Source organism: Rana temporaria, chromosome 6 (genome assembly GCF_905171775.1).
Source record: "Rana temporaria chromosome 6, aRanTem1.1, whole genome shotgun sequence".
Taxonomy (NCBI): Eukaryota; Metazoa; Chordata; class Amphibia; order Anura; family Ranidae; genus Rana; species Rana temporaria.
Genome location: NC_053494.1, coordinates 108,829,357 through 108,855,522, shown reverse-complemented (window position 1 = coordinate 108,855,522; position 26,166 = coordinate 108,829,357). Strand labels below are relative to the sequence as shown.

The window sequence follows — 26,166 nt, the reverse complement described above, 5'->3', positions numbered from 1 at the left end:
CATGGACTCCAAAAGACATCTGAAGGAATGCTGTCGGATCTGGAACCAAGCCATCAGTAGCAGATTATAAGTTAGTAGCAGATCCTGTAAGTTGCAAGGTGGGGCATGTATGGATCGGCCTTGGTTTTTCCAGCACACCCCACAGATTGAGATCTGGAGAATATGGAGGCCAAGTCCACACCTCAAACTCGTGTTCCTCAAACCATTCTTGAACCATTTTTGCAGTGTGGCAGGGGGCATCATCCTGCTAAAAGAGACCTACAACGAACCTACCACCACCAAGACCGAATAAATCAAAATTGTGATGCACTGTAGATTCGCACATATTTCTATCAAAACTGGCTTTAACTTTTTCAGCAATTTTAGCTACAGTAGCTCTTCTATTGGATTGGACTACATGGGCCAGCCTTCTGTCCTTAAATGAACCTTGGCTGTCCATGACCCTTTTACAGGTTTTCTGTTTTTTCCTACCTTGGACCACTTTTTGGTAAGTCCTGACCACTGTAGACTAGGAACATCCAAGAACTGCAGTCTAGTCAATAACAAATCACGCTAATCCTTATGCTTGCCCATTTTTTCTGGTTTTGGCACTTCAACTTCAGGGAAAACATGTTCACTTGCTGCCTAATATATCCCACCCACTTTTAGATGCCATGGTAACGGGATACACAATGTTATGCACTTTACCTGGCAATGGTCATAATATTTTGCTGTGGAGTGTATTTGCTGCATTTGTCTTTTCATGATGGACAAATATATGGTATAGTTTACGGGAAAAAAATGTTATGTCTTATGTGTATTCCTTTCAAATACAGCTTAGGTTATCTAGATGTATGTATATATTACAATATGTTTGTATCATGATCACCAGAGTTCCAATTTGTTTCAGTATGTCATAAGTAAAGAAAACAATAGCAGTAGATTCTCTGTTTTGCTTTTAGCATTAAATACTTATTGGTTCCATTAGCTTGTCAGTGTTAATACATAATTTAGCATGTTTGAAGTCTGAATGTATCTCAAAGAAAGCTTACAGGCAAAGTAATATCATAGGATTTGTTGTCTGCCCTAGTTCATCATCTCATTCATTTTCTTTGTTCTTTACTAGTAATTATCTTAAAGGATAAGTTCACCTTTGGAAACATGTTATATGTTCCAATCTTTTTTAGTTTCCCTGCTCGCTGTCACTTTTTTTTTAAAACGCGGCCGTACAGGGCTTCGCCCGCCCAGCCGTGTCATTCATTTACAGAATTCTGTGAATGGGAAACTACAAGTCCTGACAGCCTTTGCGACTGTCGGCTTGTAGTTCTCAATGAACTATCAGGGAGCTGTTGAGCTAGGGATGCCACCTCATCCCTTTAAAACCGAAACACATATTAATTACACAGGTTCTGTGGCTGATTAACTCACTTAGTGCCTTAAAAACCGCATAGGTGATCAAATACCACCAAAAGAAAGCTCTATTTGTGGGAAGAAAATGATCAAATATTAGTTTGGGTACACTGTTGCATGACTGCGCAATTGTCATTCAAAGTGCAACAGCGCTGAAAGATGAAAATTGTACTGGCCAGGAAAAGGGGAAAGGACCCTGTATTGAACTGGTTAAACTGGAGTAGGAAAAGTTAAAAGGAACTCCATACCCATTGCTAGGGCTTGTCTGATATCACGTTCAGTTTCAAAACCAGAAGTGACATTTGTGGATTGTGTAAAGACTCTACAATGATTGTAATGAGCAATCTTAATAATTGTAAAGAACAGATATATCTACGAAGCACAGTGAACCATTGCCAAGAGAGAACAAATGGAAAAGGAGAATGCCATAGTATTCTGGCGTTCTTACTGTGTATACGCACGCTACCCTGCAAGAATAGCAAAAGTTACTATTACAAATGACGGTCTATTAAGTCTCCAAAGTTATTTTAGCATGATTATTGCTTGATATGAAAAAACTGTTGCACACTGACACTCAAGACATATTAGAAAATGGTATTGCTTATTACTTGCTTATTTCAGCAACAAATTTGAAACGCTATATCCAATATATAGTTACATAGTTAGTCAGGTTAAAAAAAGACACAAGTCCATCTAGTACAACCATAAAAAATAAAATAAAAAATATCATACAATCCCATATACCCACAGTTGATCCAGAGGAAAGCAAAAAATTCCAGCAGAGCATGCTCCAATTTGCTACAGCAGGGAAAAATATTCTTACTGATCCCCCCGAGAGGCAATCGGATTTTCCCTGGATCAACTTTACCTATAAATGTTAGTACCCAGTTATATTATGTACATTTAGGAAATTATACAGACCTATTTTAAAGCAATCTACTGAGCTAGCCAGAATCACCTCCGGAGGGAGTCTGTTCCACATTTTCACAGCTCTTAAGTCCTGTACACACGGCCGGGAATCCCGTCAGGAAAAAAACGTTGGTTTTCCTGACGGGATTCCTGGCAAGCTTGCCTTGCAAAGCAGTGCATACAGATGGCCACTCAAAAGAACTGCTGTTATTTTGAATGGCAAGAATGCGGTGACGTCATCGACTGTGACGAGCTGACGCTCGCCACATTCGATCCCGCCACCATCTTGCTACACCCCACACTAACCTTGTATGCTACCGCGCATGCGCCAAAGTCTTATCAAGAATGCGCGGGTTTACCTCGGACAGGTAAGCATACAGACGTTCGGTTTTCTCGGCATTAAACACTCTGCCGGGAATCCCGACGAGAAAATAGAGAGCAGGGTTCTCTATTTTCCCCGAGCAGTTTTCCTGTCAGGAAAACTGCTAGGGAGCATACACACGGCCGGGATTCCTGGCCAAATTTTCTCCTGGCAGTTTTCCTGCCGGGAAAACCAGTTGCGTTTACGAGGCTTAACTGTGAAGAAACCTTTTCGTATTTGGAGATGAATAGGTAGATTCACGTAGTTTGCCGCAACTTTAAGGCGGCGTAGTGTATCGTATTTACGCTACGCCGCCTTAAGTTAGAGAGGCAAGTACTGTATTCTCAAAGTACTTGCCTCCTAACTTACGGCGGCGTAGCGTAAATGTGGCGGGCGCAAGCGCGTCTAATTCAAAATAGGCTGAGGGGGCGTGTTTTATCATAATTTTGTTTGACCTGACGTGATTGGCGTTTTTTTTGAACGGCGCATGCGCCGTCCGCCTACATTTCCCAGTGTGCGCCGCACGGGCCTATTGATTTCGACGTGGACATAAATGACGTAAATCCCTATTCACGGACGACTTACGAAAACGACATAACATTTTTGAATTTCGAAGCGGGAACGGCGGCCATACTTTAACATTACTATTCCAACTTTTTGTTGGAATAACTTTAGGCCTGATAAAGCGTTACGTAAACGGTGTATCTGTACTGCGTCGGCCGGGCGTACGTTGGTGAATAGGCGTATCTAGTGATTTACATATTCTACGCCGACCGCACTGGAAGCGCCACCTAGCGGCCAGCCTAAATATTGCACCCTAAGATAGGACGGCGCAAGCCGTCGTATCTTAGATAGGTTTAAGTGTATCTCTGTTTGAGAATACACTTAAACTTAGGTCGGCGCAGAATCTGAGTTAGGTCGGCGTATCTACTGATACGGCGACCTAACTCTACCTGAATCTAACTAGAAATCTCTTTTCCTCTAGACGTAAAAAGGGCCCCCTTATCTTTTGTCTTGACCGTAAAGTGAATAACTCAACACCAAGTTCACTATAATGCCAGATTTTGCGGGCAATAGGTTTGATTTACCTAAAAAAAAAGCATGTTGAGGTTTTCAGTTCATTTAGTTAATGAGGTGAAGCTGCGAGGACTTCAATAATCCAGTCATGGGCCTGTTTTATGTTCTTCCTGCATAATATTGGGTCATTTTTGAGTACTAAAATTGCACTTTACTCACAAAGCTAAGTATAAACATACTTTGGAGAATAAACATGCTGTAGTCCTCTACTAAAGCAACCCCAATGTCTGATTATTTCATATACTGTTATCTGGTGGAAAAATTGTTTAATCCACACAGTATCCTTCACTAACTAACACCAAAATTATGATATTCAGTTCTCTCTTAAAGCAGAGTTCCACCCAAAAATGGAACTTCCGCTTTCAGTGAAGATGACCCGCTGACATACCACATTTGGCTTTTTTTTTTGGGGGGGTGTCGATACCCTCTTTTTAGAGACATCCAGCTCCCACTTCCTCCCGGGGGTTCCGACAACAAGACCGTGGATTTTTTTCAGACGAATGTTGGCTCAAACTTGTCTTGCATACACACGGTCACACAAATGATGTCGGAATTTCCGAACGTCAACAGTGCAGTGACATACAAGACGTACGACGAGCCGAGAAAAATGAGGTTCAATAGGCAGTGCGACTCTTCTGCTTGATTCCGAGCGTGCATGGAATTTTGTGCGTTGGAATTGTTTACATACAATCGGAGTTTCCGACAACAAAACTTGTTGTCGGAGAATTTAAGAACCAGCGCTCAAATTTTTGTTGTCGGAAATTCTTTCAGCAAATGTCCGATGGAGAATACACACGGTCGGAATTTCCAACAACAAGTTCTCATCGAACATTTGTTGTCGGAAATTCTGATCGTATGTACGCGGCATAAGTCTCAGGACTAAATACTCAGAAATACAACGTTTTTGGCAAATAAATGAACTTCCATTTATGAACTTTAATCATGTGTTTAGCTATTTGCCTGGAGTTCTTTGTTAAAGTTTCCTAATGTGCTTTCTAAACTAAAGTGAACACTTCATTCTAGTGTATTGACCTGAGAAGGTATATGGAGCCAAATGTGTCATTACACAGGAATGAAGCGATCACTTCCCTTAATAGTGTGACACTTTAAATTAGACATGGACTATAGTGTTTATGGGCACTAACATTTCAGTTCTGTACTTTTCTGTTGCACTAGTATAAGTATTAGTGTTCAAACACAGCTTGATATGATATCTAGTTTTATAAGCTCACATAATATGAGCAGAAAGCCTGATAATACTAACAGCAGGCAATCAATACAGGTATAGTGCATCTTCCTCCCCAGCAAAACTAGGATTAAAAGTCTAGTTGGGGCCTACACAATGTCGGAATTTCCGACCAGAAGTTCAAATCAAACTTTTTTTGTTGGAATTTCCGATCGTGTGTACGCGGCATTGCATATAACTCACGGTGCCACAAGTGTGATTGTAAATCTGTCACAATAACAGATTACATGTTCTAGATATAAGGACCGAGTAATTTCATAGTCAATAAGCAACATTCTAAGGCTTCATGTACACTACAGCTCCTAAAGTTGCGTTTAGGAGCTTTAGGCTTTTTTTTGCAAAAGCTCTTAAACTCAACTCCATAAAAGCCTATATATCAATGTACACCTACAGGGCTGCTGTTAGAAATCACATTGCCCCATACAGCCTACCTGACAGGACCCTCCTCCATTCCTGGCTCAAAGTGACTGAGGACATAGAATTACCAGTCCCTTTCTTTGCAACCTTGGCAGCACAGACTAATGAATAGGTTATTCTGTGAAGCTTGCTGCTCATTCACAAGCTGAAGCACGGTAAACACAGTTTACTGTGCTTCAGTGATGAATGGGCATAGGGGTGATTATCACTGTGTTCAGAAAAGAAAGGGGCCAGTTAATGACATATTTACTGACGTTCCCCCGCTCTCTATCCTGAAACATCTTCCTTTGTGCCCGCAGTAGCTGCTGGTGGGAGAGGAGAGGAGGGAAGCCAGAAGTGCTGCGGGGGTAAGTGGCAATCGGGGGCCTGGACTACATATGGAAGGGGAGCATGTGCTAGGACCAATACCCCTGCAGTGCAGCCAGAGGGAGACAGAGGAAAAGAAGCAGGCAGCACTGCAGGGGGAGGTAGAAGAGGATTGGTGGCTGCAATAAGCCAGTACTCAGCAGGTGCCTGGGCCCCCCTTTGAACTGTTGGTGCTCGGGCCCAGTACAAGAGGGCTGGCTGTACTGCCTTATCAGCGGCCCTGTACACATATGTTTGTTTAGGAGCTGCTGCAGTTAGCAGAGGTTCAACCTCCCTCTCCTGAATGCAGAAGAATTGCGTTCAGGATGGGAACGTTTTGATGAGCGACCTCAAAATGCGGTAAAATCACGGCACAATTTTGCCACGTTTTGTGTTTTCTCACTGCTGGCGGTCAGAGTAGGCTATTTGTACATGAAGCCTAAAACTCTTTAGCTGCTATTAGGTTTTATACTGAAAAGCAGGGCAGTGATGTCACGATCTCCACTTTGTCCAATCAGAGAATGCCTCACATAATTTAAGAAAAATGACAGTTGTTTTGTAAATGGTGCCCTTTCCAAGCAACCCCATGCAGTTGATAAGCAGCAGGACAGCCACTTGGCATTTACCATGAAGACAGCGGCAATCACTGTAGCAGCAGCAATTACAACAGTGATTCTGTGATTCCAAAGTGGTACCACAGGTATGGCATATGCATACTTATTTTGGTCCAGGCTAGACCAGTGTAACTATGCTGAGAATCCATACCTGGAGTTCAGCTTTAACCAGTTCAGCCCCGGAAGAATTTACCCCCTTCCTGACCAGAGCACTTTTTTTGCGATTCGGCACTGCGTCGCTTTAAATGACAATTGCGCGGTCGTCCGACGTGGCTCCCAAACAAAATTGACGTCCTCTTTTTTCCACAAATAGAGCTTTTTTTTGGTGGTATTTGATCACCTCTGCGTTTTTTTTTTTTTTGAGCTATAAACAAAAAAATAACGACAATGCTGGAAAAAAAGCAATATTTTTTACTTTTTATTATAATAAATATCCCCAAAAAAGTTTAAAATAAAAACATTTTTTTTTCTCAGTTTAGGCCAATATTATTATTATTATTATACAGGATTTATATAGCGCCAACAGTTTACGCAGCACTTTGCAATATGTATTCTTTTACATATTTTTGGTAAAAAAAAAAATCGGCAATAAGCACATATTGATTGGTTTGCTTAAAAGTTATAGCGTCTACAAAATAGAGTATCGTTTAATGGCATTTTTATTATTATTATTTTTTTATTAGTAATGGTGGCGATCTGCGATTTTTATCGTGACTGCGACATTATGACGGACACATCGGACACTTTTGATGCTATTTTGGGACCATTGTCATTTATACAGCGATCAGTGCTAAAAAATGCACTGATTACTGTGTAAATGACATTGGCAGTGAAGGGGTTAACCCCTAGGGGGAGAGGAAGGGGTTAAAACCAAAGCAGGGTCCAGAACCCTTCAAAGACATGTTGATGTGTTTGTATAGAAACATAAAATAGTCAGACATGACATTGTTTCATCTCAACCAGAAGGCAAAAACGCTCATATGGTGAAATAGGAGAAAGACTTAAATGTAAACTTTTCCTGGGATCAATGGAAGAAATCTTTTCAGATAATTAACAAAGCATCCTCATGCATCGAACACTGGGATATCGCCCAAAAAATAACTAATAGGTGGTACTTAACCCCTTACAGACTTTCCAAAATCTACCCAACCACATCTGACATGTGTTGGAGGTGTAATGAGCAAACTGGGAATCTTTTACATACTCTCTGGAGTTGCAAAACCTTGAGAAGCTTTTGGAACTCAATCTCAGCCTTTATAGCTGACATCACAGGTAACCTTCTCTCGCTTACACCTGCTTCAGCCTTATTAGGCATTGATCTCGAGAAATATCCCACCATGTATAGAACCATTGTGACCCATATTTTAATAGGCTCAAGACTTACAATTGCGAAACTCTGGAAATCCACAGAAGCACCCAATATTTCATAAATAGATTAAATTCCCAGGCACAATTTGAACTCCTACTAGCTTACAAAAACCACTCTACTACCACCTTCAGGAGAAAATGGAGAGTATGGTTATCCCATCCTAGAGCCTCCTCTTACCTAAAAGATTGTAGTATTTAAACTTACTTGAGTGTTTGAAATTCTGTATTTATCCTTCTGAGCAGCATCTTGGTGTAGTGCAGCACTTCAGCATTCCTTCCCTTTGTTTATTTTATATATTTTACTCTTATTTATTTTAGTGATTATTTTATTTTTACCTTCTTTTGATAATATTATCCTACTGATAGTGGGTTAAGGCTTCTTCATTGTTTATCGTGATACCTTACCAGTCCTACAGTTTGAACCCATTTGGGGTAGGTTGTTGTGGGTCATCAAGCTTCGAACTAAATGTATACACTAGGCCTTGACAGTTTTCTGTATTACAATGTTATGTTGTATAAGTGGCAACTATGTCCTTTGTACTTTGCGCTTACTTTTGTTTGTATATCTCTGTTTGATCAAATAAAAAATTTAAATTGGAAAAAAAAGAAACATAAAATAGTGATGGGAGAAAAGGAATAAGTGGTCCATACAAAAAAAACTAGAAGCTAAAGCAAGGACTATAACGGTACCACTGAATAAAATGTCAAAGTTTTATTTGCGACACAAATATTCATAGTATGCATACGATAACACTCCTCTCCTACCAAATGTTCTGTTTTCAATAAGTGGTCTATCAAGTTTGCCATGGTTTGTGTTTTTTTTTGTCTAGATTTGTGTTTGTCCCAAAGCATGATTAACCACATCAATACCGGGCACTTTTAAAAAACACAAAGCACCTTTCAGAGCGGATTTGGCCTTCTTGATCGGCTTTATTCGTCAATATAAAGAAGTAGAAAAAATCTTTAAGCGATATTGGTCCATTCTTTTGAAAGGTAAATATTTGAGGCAGGTATTACCCTTTAAGACACAGTTTATATGTAAGAGAGTCCCAGGTCTTCGTAACAGAATTGCACCTAACATTCCAGAGCCCCCTAAAACCATCTCAACTTTTCTTGACAGACAAGGTTTTTTCTATTGCACTAGGTGTAAAGCGTGTAAAACCACCAAAAGACATAAAAGGAAAATAGACTATGTGCAATCAGTGGTATTGAAAATAAATTCAAAATCAAACCACTAATTACGTGCGATTCTGAAAATGTTACCTATGTAATCGCGTGACCGTGTCCAAAACTGTACGTAGAAAGAACCACCCCTAAACTATGCACTAGTATCATTGAACACCTGACCAATATTAAAAATCAGATTGCCACCCTGGTAAATAAAACGTGACCAATCCAGTGATCAGGACACTTCCTGACGACGTCATCACGACAAAACGTACGTCAAAGTTTGTCCCGGTCACGTGTCCATTCCCAGCAACTTCCAGCTTCCCAGGCGGTGGAATACACGCAATACAGCGCAAGCATCACGGCTGCTACACCACTCTCCTGGAGGATTGTTTTGCAGTTTTTCCTCTAGTGCCGAGGTATAGGCACTATACCAAGTAAGAGGCCATTTGTCTTTGTTTTAAACCTATTTTTTATCCCAAGCATCTTCCAGGACAGCCCATGAGGACAGCCCATGAGACCTAGGGCTCCTCCCACCAGGACAGGAAACACGTTACCCCCACCAGATAAAAGGGGGGTCCTTCAGGCCCATGTCAGTATTAGTGTTTCCTCTGGACAGAGGGTAACATGTTTCCTGAAACCTGGTCCCCTAGGTCTCATGAGCAGGGGCTCTAATGGCTGATTGGGGGGAATTTCAACTAACCTCTTCCTCGCCAGTAGCAGTATCTCCGCTTGGGAGGTCGGTAGAATCTGCTGTCCCTTGTTCTCTGTGCCTGGGAAGGGCCAGGACCGGGGTGGCGTCGAGCCCATATCGGTGGTCGCAGTGCGGCAGGTGGCATTTTTTCCCTGCAGACAGCGAGGCTGGTTTGTGCAGGGGAATAAGGAAGCCAGGGTGCTTGCAAGGGCGGAGCTTCTGCGCTCCAAGCTGGCCCACAGGAAGATCCGGCGAGGGTCACTTCCGGGTCGCGTGACGTCATCATCGGGCGACGGAGACGCTGGTTCCTGTCTCCATAAACTGCGCGAACAGGGGATGCTGGCTTGCTGGTGATTTTTGGTGGAAGCAGCAGAGGCTGTGGACGACCAGTGGGACAAATGGATTCTCCTGCAGTACCTACACAGGCAGCAGATGCAGTCTACAACACCAGCACCTCTCAGGTAAGCCTGGAGTGTTTGTTTTGCCACTCTCTTGCTATCCTGGTGAGTGTTTTTACCCCCCCCTTCCCAATCATAGGATTCTGGTGTTAGGGGAAACATTTTTCTTCCTTCTGCACGTGGTGTTATGGAGTGTTTTGTGCTTTGGGTTTTTATTGTGGGTCATTTGTTTTGTCTTACAGGCCAAGACCCAGGACAAGGCCCAAGCACAGCCACATAAAAGAAAATGTGCGGTTTGCGGAAACAAACTGAGCCCCACTTGGTGCAAGACAGTTTGCCGCACCTGTATAGATGGCTTAGTGAGGGATGACCCAGTAGCCTCCTGTCAAAAAATGCTGACTTCGGTCAGAGATGAGCTTACGTCTACTTTTAGCTCTTTTAAAGATCTAATTGACAAGTTTCAGGCTCCTCCACAGGGTACATCCTCAAATAGAAAAGCTTCAGTTGTTAGCGCTCCGCAGCAGAGTGTAGAGAGTGAAGACTCTGAGGCTGAAGCCATATCTACCAGTTCTTCTCCTGAAGAATCAGGGTCAGAAACAGAGCCCAGGGATAGAGAATCCTCTAGGGGCTTGAGGTTTAAGTTATCTTTGGAAGAAGTAGATAACTTTTTAAAAGCTATCTATACAACTCTTGAAATGGAGGAGGAGGAGGTACAATTGTCTAAACATGACCTTATGTACAAAGGTTTGCACAAAAAGAAATATAAAGTCTTTCCTGTGCACTGTTCCCTCCTTGATATTATCAAGCTGGAGTGGGAAAATCCAGAGAGAAAACCTTTCTTTTCTGGTAACCTAAAAAGAAGGTTTCCATTTGATGAGGATACAGCGCAGACGTGGAACAAAAATCCAAAGTTAGACGCACCTCTTTCAAAGGTTTAAAAAAATTCGGACCTGGCGTTTGATGATATGGGCACGCTTAAGGACCCGATGGACAAGCAAGGAGATATCCTTCTTCACAGAGCCTGGGATTCAGCTATTGGGAATCTTAAACCGGCTCTGGCCTCCACTTGTGTAGCCAGAAACTTGGAAGAATGGCTGACACAAATACAAACTCATCTGTTGGCAGGTACCTCTAGGGAGGAGATTCTAAAATCCTTTCCTCTCCTTTTTAGTGCCGTGGGGTTTTCAGCTGATTCTTCCGCAGAGTCGGTAAGAATGACAGCCAGGACTTCGGCTTTAGTGAACTTAGCCAGAAGAAGCCTTTGGCTTAAAACCTGGTCAGGTGATGCAGCCTCTAAATTGCGCCTATGTGGGCTTCCTTTAACAGGGGATCATCTTTTTGGCCCAGGTCTGCAGGAGGCACTGGAACGTACGGCCGATAGAAAAAAGGTCTTTCCAGAAAACAAGAAAAAGCAGACAGGCAGAATCTTTTTTCGTGGCCAAAGCAGGCAGCAAAGTCCTAGAGAAAAGGACAACAGGCCCAAGAAACATTGGACCGGGCACAAGGGCAGAGGGAGTGTTTTATTTAACACACCTCAACAGCCCGCCAAGCCACAGTGACCAGCATCTTCTAGTGGTAGGAAGATTTAGGGCCTTTCTCCCACAGTGGGCAGCAGTCACCTCAAGTCCCTTCATCCTGGATCTAATAGCAAACGGGTACAGGCTGGAATTCTCCTGCCAACCACCAGAGTGACTATTGATCACCTCCCCTCCCAAAGATTGGGAAAAAGCGAGGGCTCTGGGTCTCCAAATAGGAGACTTGCTAGATCAGAAAGTCCTGATTCCTGTTCCCCTATAAATATTCCCATATTTTTGTTATCAGAAAGCCGTTAGGAAAGTATCGGCTTATTCTGAATCTTCGGTCTCTAAACTGATCGATCAGGTACAAGCACTTCCGTATGGAGACAGTGTTCACAATCAAAAGCCTGCTTTACCCAAACTGCTTCATGGCCACTTTGGATTTAAGGGATGCTTATCTGCATGTCCCGATCCATCCAGCATTCCAAAGATTCTTGAGAATAGCAGTCAAAATGGGAACAGAAATTCGTCACTTTCAGTTTCAAGTCTGTCCTCAGCCCCACACATTTTCACAAAAGTGTTGGGGGAAGCGCTGGCTCCGCTAAGGTTAAAGGCGATAACTATCATCCCTTACCTGGACGACCTCCTAATAGTGGCAGAGTCTTACCAAAAATTGCTAACAGATCTCCAGACTGTACAGGACTTCCTTCAATCCCTGGGTTGGTTGATAAACAGAGAGAAGTGTTCCTTAAATCCGGCCCAGAAGGTGAAGTATCTGGGCTACGATTTTTGCTCAGTAGGCCAAAACTTTTTTTTTCCCAGAGGAGAAGGATTTAAAGATGGTGCAAGCAGTCTCAGCTTTACAGACCAATCAGTTGGTCTCGCTGAGAGGCGTTTCAAGGACAGTAGGTCTGATGACCTTGTGTTTCCCTGCTGTACTATGGGCAAGATTCCATCAAAGACCATTGCAGATGTTTCTTCTGAAAAGCTGGGATGGAGACACGAGTCGAGAGTTTTGTTACCTACCAAGGTAAAAAGAAGCTTGTGCTGGTGGAGGACAAATCTTCACCTAACAAGAGGCCTGCCATGGTACATTCCTGTATCCCAGAGGATCACGACGGACACGAGTTCCTGGGGATGGGGAGCCCACCTCAGTGACAAAGTCGCACAGGGAAAATGGTCCTTGAGGGAAGCAAAAGCTTCATCGAACCAGAGAGAGCTTCTAGCGGTTCGGAGAGCCCTGCAGGTTTTTCAGTCGGAAATCAGGGGTCACAATCTCCAGATCCTATCCGACAACATCGCGACGGTTGCGTACCTCAACAAACAGGGAGACACGAGGAGTCGGATTCTTCAATTGATTGCCAAGGAAATTTTGTCATGGGCAGAAGAGAATCTAGCCTTAATTACAGCAGTGCACCTGAAGGGGGCACAAAACTGTCTGGCGACTATCTCAGTCGCCACAAGTTGGAGCAAGACAATTGGTTGCTTCATCCAGAGGTATTTGCGGTGATCATCGACAAATGGGGTTGTCCCAAAGCAGATCTGTTCGCAAATCAGGACAACCACAAGACAGAGGAGTTCTTTTCTCTTAAGCCAGCAGATCAATCACTGGGGATCGATGCTCTGGCGAATCCGTGGCCATTCGACCTCTGCTACGCCTTCCCGCCGATCAGACTTATTCCGGAAGTGCTCCGAAAGTTTCTCCTAGAAGAAACAGACCTTATTCTGATCGCCCCTTTTTGTCCCAAGGGGCCATGGTTTTCCCTGCTACAGACTTTGGTCTCGGAGCCTCCACTGAGGCTTCAGAAGAGAGAGGACTTGCTATCGCAGGGTCCAGTATCACACCCACAGGTGGTTTCCTTAAACTTGACGGCTTGGTATCTGAAGAAAAGATACTGATGGCTCAGGGGTTTTCTGACAAAGTAATTAAGACTGTGGTGAATTGCAGAAAACCAGTCACTAGAGCCATATATTCCACAGTTTGGAAAAAGTTTATTTCATGGTTATCTGAAAACCAAAGATTAACGCATGATGTTCCTTCTATTTTGGATTTTTTTCAAGAGGATGTCGACAAGGGTCTTTCAGTTAGTACCTTAAAGGTACAGGTGGCAGCTATCAGTGTTTTCCTCCAGTTTTCTCTTCTGGAAAATCCAACAGTAGCTAGATTTTTCAAATCCATTTCTAGGGCCAGGCCAGTAGTGGTGAGAAGTTGTCCAATTTGGGACCTGTCCCTGGTACTTCAAACTCTGGTATAGTTTCCTTTTGAGCCCCTAGATGATATTTTTATTAAGTTACTTTAAAAAGCCGTTCCTTACGATTTTTGAGGATCGAGTTGTTTTAAAAATGGATCCAGGTTTTTTACCTAAGGTGGCCAGTACATTCCACAGATCGTAGGACATTGTACAGCCATCCTTTTGTAGTTCGCCACAGGGCGACCAAGAAAGAAAGTTTTGTTTTTTAGATGTGAGAAGGATCCTTCTTGTCTATCTGGAGGTCACCAAGACTTTTAGGAAAACAGATGCTTTATTTGTCCTTTTTTCAGGTACGCACAGGGGTAAGAGTGCATCTAAAGCCACATTGGCTAGATGGATAAAGCAAGCCATGTCGGAAGCTTACAAAATTAGAGAAGTTCCTTCACCTTTTGTCACTGCGCATTCAACAACAGCCTTGTCTGCGTCTTGGGCTGAGAGGGCTGGTGCCTCACCGGAACAAATTTGCAAGGCTGCCACATGGTCCAGTTATTCGACTTTCATTAAACATTAAAGGGGAAACAATAACTAAGGTAGATATTGATGGTCAGACTTTCAGGCCAAGGAAGTATATTTAAAAATTAAAGTTTAATATCATATTAAATTACACAAAAAAATACATAGTAGTACATTACAATTACAACAATTGACCACTGTATGCTCAATCCTCAAAAGACGACTTCTGAGGATTGTGCATACAGTGGTCAATTGTTGTAATTGTAATGTACTACTATGTATTTTTTTTGTGTAATTTAATATGATATTAAACTTTAATTTTTAAATATACTTCCTTGGCCTGAAAGTCTGACCATCAATATCTACCTTAGTTATTGTTTCCCCTTTACTATATATACAGATGCGGCCCATGTGAGTGCTATCCTTTTGTGTCACATTACTTTCTTCACTCCCCCTCCCATTCCCCCTCTTCTTTTCTCCCCCTTTTTTATTTTTCCTCTCTTTACGCCTCAGCTCCCTTTTCTTCCCGTTTTCTATTCCCAACCTTTGCTTTGATTCAATTTCATTAAACATTTTCGCCTGGATCTCCTATCTGCTCAGGAGCAGGCGTTTGGTCGAAAGGTCCTTCAGGCAGTTGTCCCACCCTAGACTGGTAAGTTCTGGCTCATCATCTCATGGGCTGTCCTGGAAGACACTTGGGAGAAAAGCTGAGTTAGACTTACCGGTAACTTCTTTTCTGAGAGTCTTCCAGGACAGCCGGATTCCCACCCGGTTTTGTATGGAAGTTATGTGTATCATGCATATGTTTTTCAGGAAAGTCCTTCGGTTCTCGAGAAGACTGATATGGGCTTGGAGGACCGCCCTTTTATCTGGTGGGGGTAACATGTTTCCTGTCCTGGTAGGAGGAGCCTCATGGGCTGTCCCCATGGGCTGTCCTGGAAGACTCTCAGAAAAGGAGTTACCGGTGAGTCTAACTCCGCTTTTACATTAAACGGTATCACACTATGGTTCTGCCTCTTCACCTTTATTTTTTATTGGTTACGAGACAGAGTGTCCCCCAGCTATTTCCTGTGTTTTAAGTACAGCTTCTCCAATTATTCAAGCTTCATCTGACCCCTTTTTTTGAAACAAAGGGGTCATGGTGATCTGGTAAGTGTGCTACTTACCTTATCCACCAGGATCAAGTGTGCCTTCGTAGGATCTTTTTCATGGTGACGGTGTAAAGACCTGCAACACTAACTGCTTTTATGGACATTATTTGATCTATCTCACACTTGGATTGTTGCTTATTTTCTATGCACTCAAATCCACTTTATAATTATTATACACTTTATATAGTTGATTATTAACTGTTAGCACTTTATTCACTTGCTTATTGAAGCTAGGGTGCAGATATCGGAACTATTTGCATCCTATTCAAGACACTGTTGTTGTATGCACCCGAGTATTGTTCATTACGGAATTTTAAGCATTCATTTGTATTTTACATGTGCACTGCTTAATTTACAGTATATATTTAGAATTTTGTATCTAGCGCCCCCTTATCTATATACAACCCACATGTCACAAAGTCAGCACATTGCACTTTGAGGGGAGCAGCTTATTGTTTACATAGAGTCCTAGCGCAAGGTTCTCCTTTATTTTCACTTTTACCCCTTCCTGCCCAGGCCAATTTTCAGCTTTTAGTTCTGTCACACTTTGAATGACAGTTGCACGGTCATGCAACACTGTACTGTAGTGGTATTTAATCACCCCTGGGTTTTAAAAAAAATATTTGCTAAACAAACAAAAAAGGACTGAACATTTTGAAAAATAAAATTTATTTTGCAAATAAATAATCTTTCTTCATAAATTTAGGCCAAACTGGCTACATTTCTTTGGTGAAAAAAACCCAAGTCAGTGTTTATTATTTAGTCTGTAGGAACTAAATAGTTCACAAACTATGGTATATATCTGAAAATTGATCAATCCTGACTAATTTCTTGAGGCCCAAACAGTACAAATTGCCATTTTTTAGAAAGTAGACAGACCAAGGTATTTAGCAAGAGGCATGGCGAGTTTTTTGAATTCATACTTTTTTAGAACATTTTAAAATTAAAAGAAATATTTTTTTCACTACTTTTTTTTTTACATACTGTCACCAGTGCAGTACAGTGTCATCATATAGCTGGCGTGGTGGTGATCAGGGATACTAACTGATGACAGTATGTTAAAAAAAGAAAGTAATAATTTTTTTTTCTTTTTTTTTTAACACACTGTGACCAGAGCAATACAGTATTACCATAAAAACACTGTACTACTCTGGAGAACTGAACAGGATTTTTTTTTTTTTTTTTTACACATTATAATTGCTTATACCAATGAATTTCCCTGGTATATGTAATCATTTTTACTAAATGAAACAGATTAATTTAGTGTGTATTGCTGTGATTGACCACAGCTAACCACATGGTGCAGATGGGCTGTGATTGGCCCTGTCTATACCATGTGATCACCGTGACCAAGCACAGCTGGCAACACAATTGTACACAATGGATTGCATGAAAGGAAGCCATCCACTGTTGACAATTGGCATGTGATCTGCTGTGATTGGTTACAGGAATCACATGGAGCCAACAGCGGGTGACAGATTGTGCTTGAGCAAGGCTCGTGGGGACACGCGAGGCACATTCCAGGAGGGCGTCATATGACGTCCACTCGGAACGACAAATGACCGTCCAGCCTTTTTGTCTAATGGTGACTGGGTGGAACATTCATGGTTAAATTCACTTACTGTTGACTGATATATAGTGAAATGGCTGCTGGAATATAAATAAGGCATCTCCAAGTGCATTCATGCACTTTTAGAGGTGTTCTGTTTGGCAGATTGGGTTTAGAGCTTGCATAGTACAAAGTGACAGATTATTATTTTTTTTTTTTTTTTCCGTTTTAAAGAGATTTATTGAAAAGCAGTACAGTACATTGCAAGCGCCACCAGAACAGCCTGGGGCCGAATGATATACATACAGTACAGAGGTAGAATCTTCAAATCATTTTATAGCAAAGACAAAACTATGTGAAGAACAAGATAATTTTCTTTCTTTTTTCCCCCCCTACCTTTCCCCACCCCCGAACCTGTAATGTTCAAGGGGAAGAGAAAGGAAAAACGGGCAAAAACAAACAAATAAGGAAATAAATTAATATTAAATAGAGAAAAAAAAATAGAAAAGGGAGAATAGCACCTAATACTGACTGTATTCCCGGCACCCTCAATGGGTTCACACTGTGCCTAAGAATCAGTGAATACATTAAACTCATTGGATGTGCTAAATAAAAGTGAAAACAAACCCCCAGTCCCAGAATAACTGAGGTATCCGGAGTCGTGGGCAAATCCCAGAGTATGGAATATCCTATCTCACGAACACATTTTCAGTGAGGGCTGGAGAGACCAGAAGAAAACATAGTAAATTGGCAGTAATCTTCAGTGGTACTTTACAGCAAAGAAGGGAAAAATAAAAAAAATAAAAATAAAAAAGACTATAAATACTCTAGTGTAATCATTAAAGTTAAACTGACTACTTTATCTTCAAATCTATATGAAGATGTAACTGAAAGAAGGAAAGAAGAAAGAAAGAAGGTAAAAGGTCAGAGAGACCTAGAAAGAAAAAGAAAGAAAGAGTATAGGTTGAGGTTGCCAGCTACGGACTACACTGACCGGGCCACAATCCCTGGACACAACCAGAGCAGAGAGCCAAGCACAAGAACAAGCAGGCGGAACTCCACCCTCTCTCATCTTTATATCGTAGGTAAACCTAAATGTCTAGCCCAGGGTTCCCACACCGCTTCAAAGGTTTTGGAAGAATTGAGTATTGAGCCTACCATCTTCTCCTGGTGCATGATCCAAGAGATCTTCCTCTTGGCCACCTGAACAGAGACAGTAGGTTGTTTCCAGGCACCCGCCAGCGTAATTTTGGCACCTGTGAGCATGAAGGCTATTAGTCTTTGAGTATATTTAGATGCTTGGGGTACACCGACCCCCAGTAATGCTATTTGGGGAGATTTTTCAACCGGTACACCGGTTACCTTTCTGATGAGAGAAAACATTTTGTTCCAAAATCCCCTTATTTTTGGGCATTCCCACCAAATGTGTAACATGGAACCCTGGGCTTGGCAATTCCGGAAACACAATGGAGATGTAGTTGGAAACATAGCTGCTAGTCTGGAAGGGACCAAGTACCACCTCATTAATACTTTAAGGTTAGCTTCAATCAAAGAGATATTAATAAGACCTTTGGAGGATCTCAATCCTACCTCATGCCACTTCTCCAGAGTCCAGGACATCCGTAGATCTTTCTCCCACGCCTCCATGTAAGAAAATTTGGAAGTAGGATCCGATAGTGAGTTATAAATAATAGAAATGCCACCTCTCTGTTCAGTAGTGCTAATGCACCATTTTTCGTAACGGGTGAACTCAGGGGGATTTGGTTTATTTTTCCAAAGTGATGTAATAAAATGGGAAATCAGGGAATATCTATCCCTTTCAGAGTCCGGCATACCCAAGGGTCCCACACAGTGTGCCAATGAGATCAGGCCCACTGGGGAGAGAAAGTGTCCAATCCTATAAAGTCCCTTGTCCAACCACCATCGAAAAATCGTAGGGTCTCTATTTGGATTAAAGTGGGGAATCTGGAACAGATTAGCTAGAGGTCGCATATCGGAGATTATCGCAGGAGATTTCCGCAAGTCATCCCAAAACCTGAATGCCTGAGAGAGTGTTGGGGCCATTATGGCCGGTCTTAGTTTTTGGGAGCACCAGAGCAGGTCATCCAGGGGATTATTAGGAACTGCCTGACCCTCCATCTCAATCCAATCTGGTTTCTCTCGGCTGGAGTAGATGGATGACAGTTGGGTCAATCTAGCTGCCTGATAGTAACGAAAAAGAAGTGGTAAACCCAGACCTCCTTTAGTTACGGGTCCATATAAAACATTTTGGGGCAACCTATATCCTCTACCATCCCAAATAAACTTCAACACTTTGCCCTGGAATTTTTTAAGTTGGTCTTTCCTAATTGCAATGGGGAGAGATCTAAATAAATATAGCAGTCTAGGTAGGAGAGTCATTTTGACCGAATTGATCCTTCCTAGCCAGGATATTTTGTGGGTGGCCCACGTTTGTAGATCAGTTTCGAGTTTGCGGAACATAGGAGGGAAGTTGGCCTGATAAAGGTTTTCAAATTTATTAGTCAGGTTTATCCCCAGGTAACGGATAGAGGAGTCCGCCCACTGGAATCTAAACAAAGTCTTCAGTCGCTCTACCATTATAGGTTGTATATTTATGTTCAATGCCATTGATTTTTTCATATTGACCCTTAATCCCGAGACATGTCCAAATGAGTCAAGCACTTTACAGATAGCATTCAAGGAGGTTCCCGGGGAGGTGACAAATAGGAGACAGTCGTCCGCAAACAAAGCGCATTTGTGGGTTTGCTGTCCACAAGAAACTCCAGTAATATCCTGATTGGACCTGATGGCAATAGCTAATGTTTCTATTGCCACAGCAAAAATGATAGGAGACAAGGGACATCCCTGTCTGGTCCCTCTTTTGATCAATATAGGATCTGAGAAATATCCCTGCAATTTGACCTTCGCCTGCGGTCCTGAGTATAAGGAGCGCAGCGTTCCCAGGAAATTCTCTCCAAACCCCCACCGTTTCAGGATCTCAAATAGATAAGGCCAAGATATAGAATCGAAGGCCTTCTGGAGGTCCAACGACAGAAGCAGTCCCTCCTGGGAAGGACCTCCATCCCATCCCGACTGTAGTAACGAAACCACATCTATCGCCCGCCTGATCTGGTCCGGACCCTGTCTCCCCGGTATGAAGCCTACCTGATCTTTATGTATATAATGGGTGATAAATGAATTTATTCTGTTAGCTAATATTTTTGTGAGAATTTTCACGTCGTTATTGATCAATGAGATGGGTCTGTAATTTTCCACCTGTTCCGGGTCCTTATCAGGTTTGGGGATAACAGATATGAATGCCTCGTTCAGCTGAGGATGGAGGTCCTCCCCCGTTCTTTTAGAATTGAAAAATTTTGTAAGGTGAGGGGCTAGAGTATCTGCGAAGTTTTTATAATAAGGGGCCGAAAAGCCATCTGGCCCAGGAGCTGAACCTCCCTTCAAATTTTTAATCACATCCAAGGTTTCCTTCACAGATATGGGAGCCTCCATAAGCTTCACATGATCAATGTGAAGGTTAGGGATAGGCAGTTTGTCAATGTAGGATTGAATCTCCGGAATCCCAGCTGAGTCACCGGCTTGGTAAAGTTCAGAATAAAATTCTTGGAAAGTTTTGAGAATAATTTCGGGGTTACGGGTAGTAACCCCCTCGCGAGTTTTGATTTTTGGGAGAGAGAATGTGCGGTAAGTCGGTGAAAGTTTGGTGGCTAGCATAGTACCCATTCGATCCTTATGTTGGTAAAATTTCGCTCCGCTCCACCCAAGGGACCTCTCAGCCCTTACAGTAAGCGCTAAGTTAAGGGCTAGTCTAGCAGCGTCCAGTTGGGAAATCTGGATCGTAGCTTGATCTTTCTTGTGCCGTTTGCATAAATCTGTAAATTCCCTATCCAATTTTTCAATTTCCAAAGCTTTGTCCTTTTTTATTTTAGCCGCAAGTTGTATGAGCTTACCACGGATCGTAGCCTTATGCGCAGCCCATAGAGTCTCAGCTGAGATCCCTTCTACATCATTTAAGTTAAAATATTCCTGAAGTGCTTTCTCAATTTCCAAGACAACTAATGGGTCTTTAAGGAGGGTTTCATTAAGCTTCCAGTGAAAATGATGAAAGTCGCCTGACCTGCTTTGAAGGGAGCAAATCACCATTGAGTGATCAGAAAGAGCTGTCTCTTTTATGCGTGCTTTAGTGATCAGAGGGACATGTCTCGAGGAAACAAGGATGTGGTCTATTCTCGAGTATGAGCGGTGAGGGTTGGAGAAATGGGTATAATCCCTTTTAGAGGGATTAAATTCCCTCCAAACATCCACTAGATTTCGCTGAAAAATCAGCTTAGCTATTTGCGAACTTGTCCTAGTAGGACGGGTCAATTGTGAAGACAGAGGTCTGGACTTGTCAAGACTCTGGTCGAACGCCACATTGGAATCTCCCCCCAATATGACTATCCCTTCCAAGAGTGTTTCTAAGGCATTGAACATTGACTGAAAAAATTTGAGTTGCCCTCTATTAGGAGCATAATAAGAGACAAAAGAAAAAAGTTGCTCATCTATCCACCCTTTCACTAGGATAAATCTCCCTTCAGGGTCCCTGTGTACTAATAATGATGTAAATTTACAAGATTTAGCGAAGAGCACTGCAACCCCTCTTGTCTTGTCCTCTGCATTTGCCAGGAAGAATTGAGGATAGTGAGTATGGATGAATGAAGGGGAATAACTTGTAGGGAAATGGGTTTCTTGTAAAAGAAGTACTTCTAGTTTTTGGGAGCGATAGGATTGGAACACTTTCTTCCTCTTGACAGGGGAATTTAGACCTTGGACGTTGTGGGATACTACTCTAAGAAGTGGAGGTGAAGTGGAATTACGTGACATAATCAAAAAATAACAAGAGCGTATGGTAGCTATGTGCACTTACCCCAGGGGATAGGAGGCGTGGGATCCGAGAGCAAACGGCATATAAAGGGCCTGGACCCGGAGAAGAGCTAGTAAGGAATTGTGTCCGCAGCTTGGCAACCTCAAGAAAAAAAAAAGAAAAGCAGGAGAAGAAAAAAAAGAAGGAACATATGACAAAGCATATTAAATGAAACCGGCAAGAGTGGGGTGGAAAAAGTCCCAACCCCCTCCCGCCAAACAAAACATACACGTAACCCAAGTCAAGGGTTACCAGACCAACTCCCGACAGCGGAGAATCCACAGTCGAGGGTTGGACGGGGGCACAAGGCATCTGCCCCGGTCATAGCCATCCCTAAAAGGAATAAGGCACATAAAGTTATTATTAATATATAATACCAAAAACTATAACAGTTTAGAACATATAGAACAAGGGCAGCCGAAGCCCGTAGATCAAAGAGGAAGGGATCCAATTAGGACCTATCAGTATGCTATATAAGATAATCAGGACATTACTAAGTTTAAGTCCAGGTTTAATGACCTTGAGTCAGTGGCTATATATATATAGAAACCCGAGTGGTTCAAAAATCAGTTTGGATGTCATCAATAAAATACCAAAAGAGCCTTGATCCCGGTCCCTCCCGCCAAACTGAGAAGGGGCCCGGATCAAAACCGGCGGCACCAGTAATATACAAAATATATGCTAAGTTTTGCAAAAATTAATCCTGTGAAGGAGAAAAAGACAACCTAAGGTGGTTGAAACGGTTGGGAACCAAGTGGACCAGGGATCTCCCAAAGTTGTTGGAAAATCCCGGGTAAAACATGCCCCATCATGGGCATTCCAGGAACCCTAAAAGGAAAACATATCTGATGACACAGAAAAAAAAAAAAAAAGTCAGGTTGTGACTGAGTCCTTGATACGTCTACTTTTGTTGAATTTCCATGGCGGTGAAATAGGGCTGGTAGGAGTAGGCCGTTTGGACGATCCTGCCTGTGGGGTGGAGGTGTCCATCGCTGGATCCAGCGTGATAAGCTTCAGGGAGAGTAGAAGTTTTTCCCCCTCAGGAAGGGATGTGAAGGAATAAGTTTTTCCCTTATGTGAGAATTTCAGGGCAAATGGGAAGGCCCACCAGTATCGAATTTCTTTCTGCATTAGAATAGAAAGTAAAGGCTTCAGGGCCCTACGCCTTTGGATGGTTAGAGGGGATATGTCCGCAAAGATTTGTACATTGACTCCTTGGAACAGGATGGAGGGATGTTGACGTGAGGCTTTCATTACTTCCTCTTTTACTGTGTAGTAATGTGGCTTTACCACAATGTCTCTAGGTGAACCGTCTTTTCTGAGAGGGCCAAGGGACCTGTGTGCCCTGTCCAATTCTAATTTATGAGCATTTATTGACGGTAGCAGGTGCTTTATGAGGTCCTGCACTGCTGTAGAAACGTCCAGAATGGATTCTGGGATCCCCCTGACCCTAAAATTCTCTCTCCTTGAACGATTTTCGAGGTCGTCAATTCTGTTCAAAGCAGTGTCAAGCTGTTCTTGCAAAGCATGTATGTGGTCAGTGTTCTGATTAGCCCTAGAAACAGTGATATCCAATTTTTGTTCTATCACCTCCATTCTAGAGCCGAGGTTTTGAAAGTCATTTCTAATGTCATTAGTTATTTTGTTGGCAGTGTTGGCCAGGCCTTTCTCCAGCAATTCAGAGAGTTTGAGGAAAAGTTCTCCTGCATTTTGAGGCATAATGGGCTCAGGTATGCCTGAGGAGAAAATGGCGCCTGAGGGGGATAATGCAGCTCCCATGGGGGAGATATGAGAGGCTGAGTGCTGCTGTGAGGGGTTCTCCATATCAGGAACTATGGCCACTGGTGAGAGAGACATGAGAGCAGGAGCGCCATGGGCAGTCATGTCTGCATAGGAGATGGGTTTCTGGGACAGAGTTTGTCTGTCCTCCTGTCTCCCCCCAGCGCTGGCTTCTGTTACCTGAGGCGCGGTCGCCATCTTGGATTCGCTCGGTATCTCCACCGGCGAATTACGGGTCCTCAGCCTGGAAGCCAGTTTACCATGTTGGAATGAGCCACAGGTTTGCTGGAAACTTGACAGTATTATATCCTACTGTTTAATATCACACTCTAATATATTGTAGACTTACTATTTTATTGTAAGTTAATATCAAATATACATGCCTCTAGAATTGTAACAGAGTCATTTTGATTATATTACATTGTAGAGGAATTATATGGTTGAATAATCATGTTTTATTTTTACCCTGACAGTTCTTATTGATAAAGACCAGAATCCAAAGTGGAAGCCAGAAAGGCTGGAAGATGTGACAAATGAATATCTGGACAGCTGTTTTGCATCTCTTGGAGGCAATGACCTAAAGCTGTAATTGAATCAGACAATACATTTCCACTGTTATAATAAAATATTTGAATAATATCCTTCTGTCCTTGGTTTGCTGAACTGAAATCAGTGTGACCGAATTCCTCTAATAACCATGGTTACTGGAAAAATACTAGCTATTGATGTAGAGTACTGCTATGATCACAAATACAATAAAATTAAAGTTTTCCTCCTTTTTTCCCCCAAAAAATCTATAACTTATCTTGCAATATCGTTTTAGAAGAGGCAGGTTAAGGACACACTGTCAATAGCAATAAAAAAAGAAAAAGAAAAACGCAACAGATTTAAAGTGCAAGTACCTAGGGGACCCCACCCTCAACCCTAGTATCATTGCTGAATCCTGGCTGGTACTGATAGGTAAGCTTTGACACTTCCACTGATGTTTGAGCTTGTTGACTTTCCACACATTCCTACCAATTGTAATAAGCAGCCTCTCTGGCCAATAGTGCAGGAAGCAAAAAGGGGCAGGAAAGCTTTGGCACTATCAAGCACTGCTAAAGCTATGCTTCTCAGAGAAATCAGCAGTGATAAGATGGCGTGGGAGGTTGCGGCAGTTATGTGCAGGTACCTCCAGGTGTCTGCACTTTAAACCTGCAGCAGTTTTTTCAATTTCTTGATATTACCTTTAATAAAGAATTGCCCATTGCCCTTTAAATATTTTTATAGATTCCACTAGTAAGATCGCTCTGCCTTAAAGGGTTTGTAAAGGATTTTTTTTATCTTAATAGCTTCCTTTACCTTAATGCAGTGCTGTTTTCATGTCCTTATTGTTAGTTTTTGCTCTCAAGTTGCTGTAATTCTTCTCTGATCTCCACACTTCCTGGTTGTCTGTTTCCTGATAACCACAGTACTGGGAGCTTTCTCTCTGTGGTCACTAATCAAGGAGGTGTGATTACTGTGTGTCTAAAACCCCACAGCACCAATCAGTTTCGTTTTCCAAACCATCACTGCCCTGTATTGGCTCTGTGGCTCTGTACATCACAGAAGCAGGAAATAACATGCAAAAACGAAACTAGAAACTGCAGGTACATTATATGATTGATTTTTATCTATTTTTAATAATTTTTTAAAAATCAGTTAACTATTATGTCTATATACCCTGTAAACAGTCATTTCAGCAAAAAAAAAAAAAAAAAATTCCTTTACAACTCCTTTAAGCTCTGAGCTTCTTCAACATTCTAAATAATATGTACTATCAGTATTTAAAATAAAAAATTGGATGTTGAGAACATATTGATGACATTATGTCGCTGTAGTTGAAAGACATAACAATTGAAGACCGGAATAAATGCACCCAGTCATAAATGAAGCATGAGACCTGGGGAAATTATGATTTAAGACTGAATTAACCCCACCGCAAGCGTAGGAAGAGTTTTTCATATTACAAATAACAAAGAATACTTCTGAGCTGTAGAACACCCTAGATAGTGCTGCCTGGCAGATCTATGTCCTGCTTGGTTTTTACTGTCTTTTCACCTGTACAGTCATGTGAAAAAGTAAGTAAGTGGCTTTTTCAACATATTTGAACCGACAATAGTGTGCTGTCTCCATAAATAGTCATTTTAATACAAAAAATACTCATTGCTGGTACCGGTAAAGTCCGCTCAAATGTCCAAAAACTATTTTCTAACAAAAACCACACAGTGCAGTACATTGCTGAATAGAAAATCATATCTACAACGTGAAAAATATTTCGCTCCTATGAAAATATTTCACTAATTAGATCGTGTGAAACCAGAGTGCATAGTAAATAATAAAAAACTGAAATTCAAAGATCATCATAACACACAAAAAACATAAATATTGAAATCAATATGGTAGTGAAAACGTTAATTAAAGCATATGTGCAAAAAAAGTCCATGTAAAAGTGCTCTTGTGCCTTCTGTAAACAACCAATAACAAACGTACTCCAAAAGTGCCTGTGAGGTAATGCAGCCTCTTACCGGACCAAAATGA

General features: G+C 42.0%; 1 protein-coding gene across 3 annotated transcripts in view; it reads left to right on the top strand.

Moving 5' to 3' along the window:
• Nucleotides 1–24,246, top strand: part of HIBCH (3-hydroxyisobutyryl-CoA hydrolase) — a 225,646-nt gene extending 201,400 nt beyond the window's left edge. For all 3 annotated transcript variants that reach the window (XM_040357165.1, XM_040357163.1, XM_040357164.1), the window contains one exon: nucleotides 24,081–24,246. In XM_040357165.1, coding sequence (XP_040213099.1) covers nucleotides 24,081–24,196 — 116 coding nt within the window. In that variant the 3' untranslated portion in view covers nucleotides 24,197–24,246. The remainder of the gene's footprint in view (nucleotides 1–24,080) is intronic.
• Nucleotides 24,247–26,166: the final 1,920 nt, after the last annotated feature.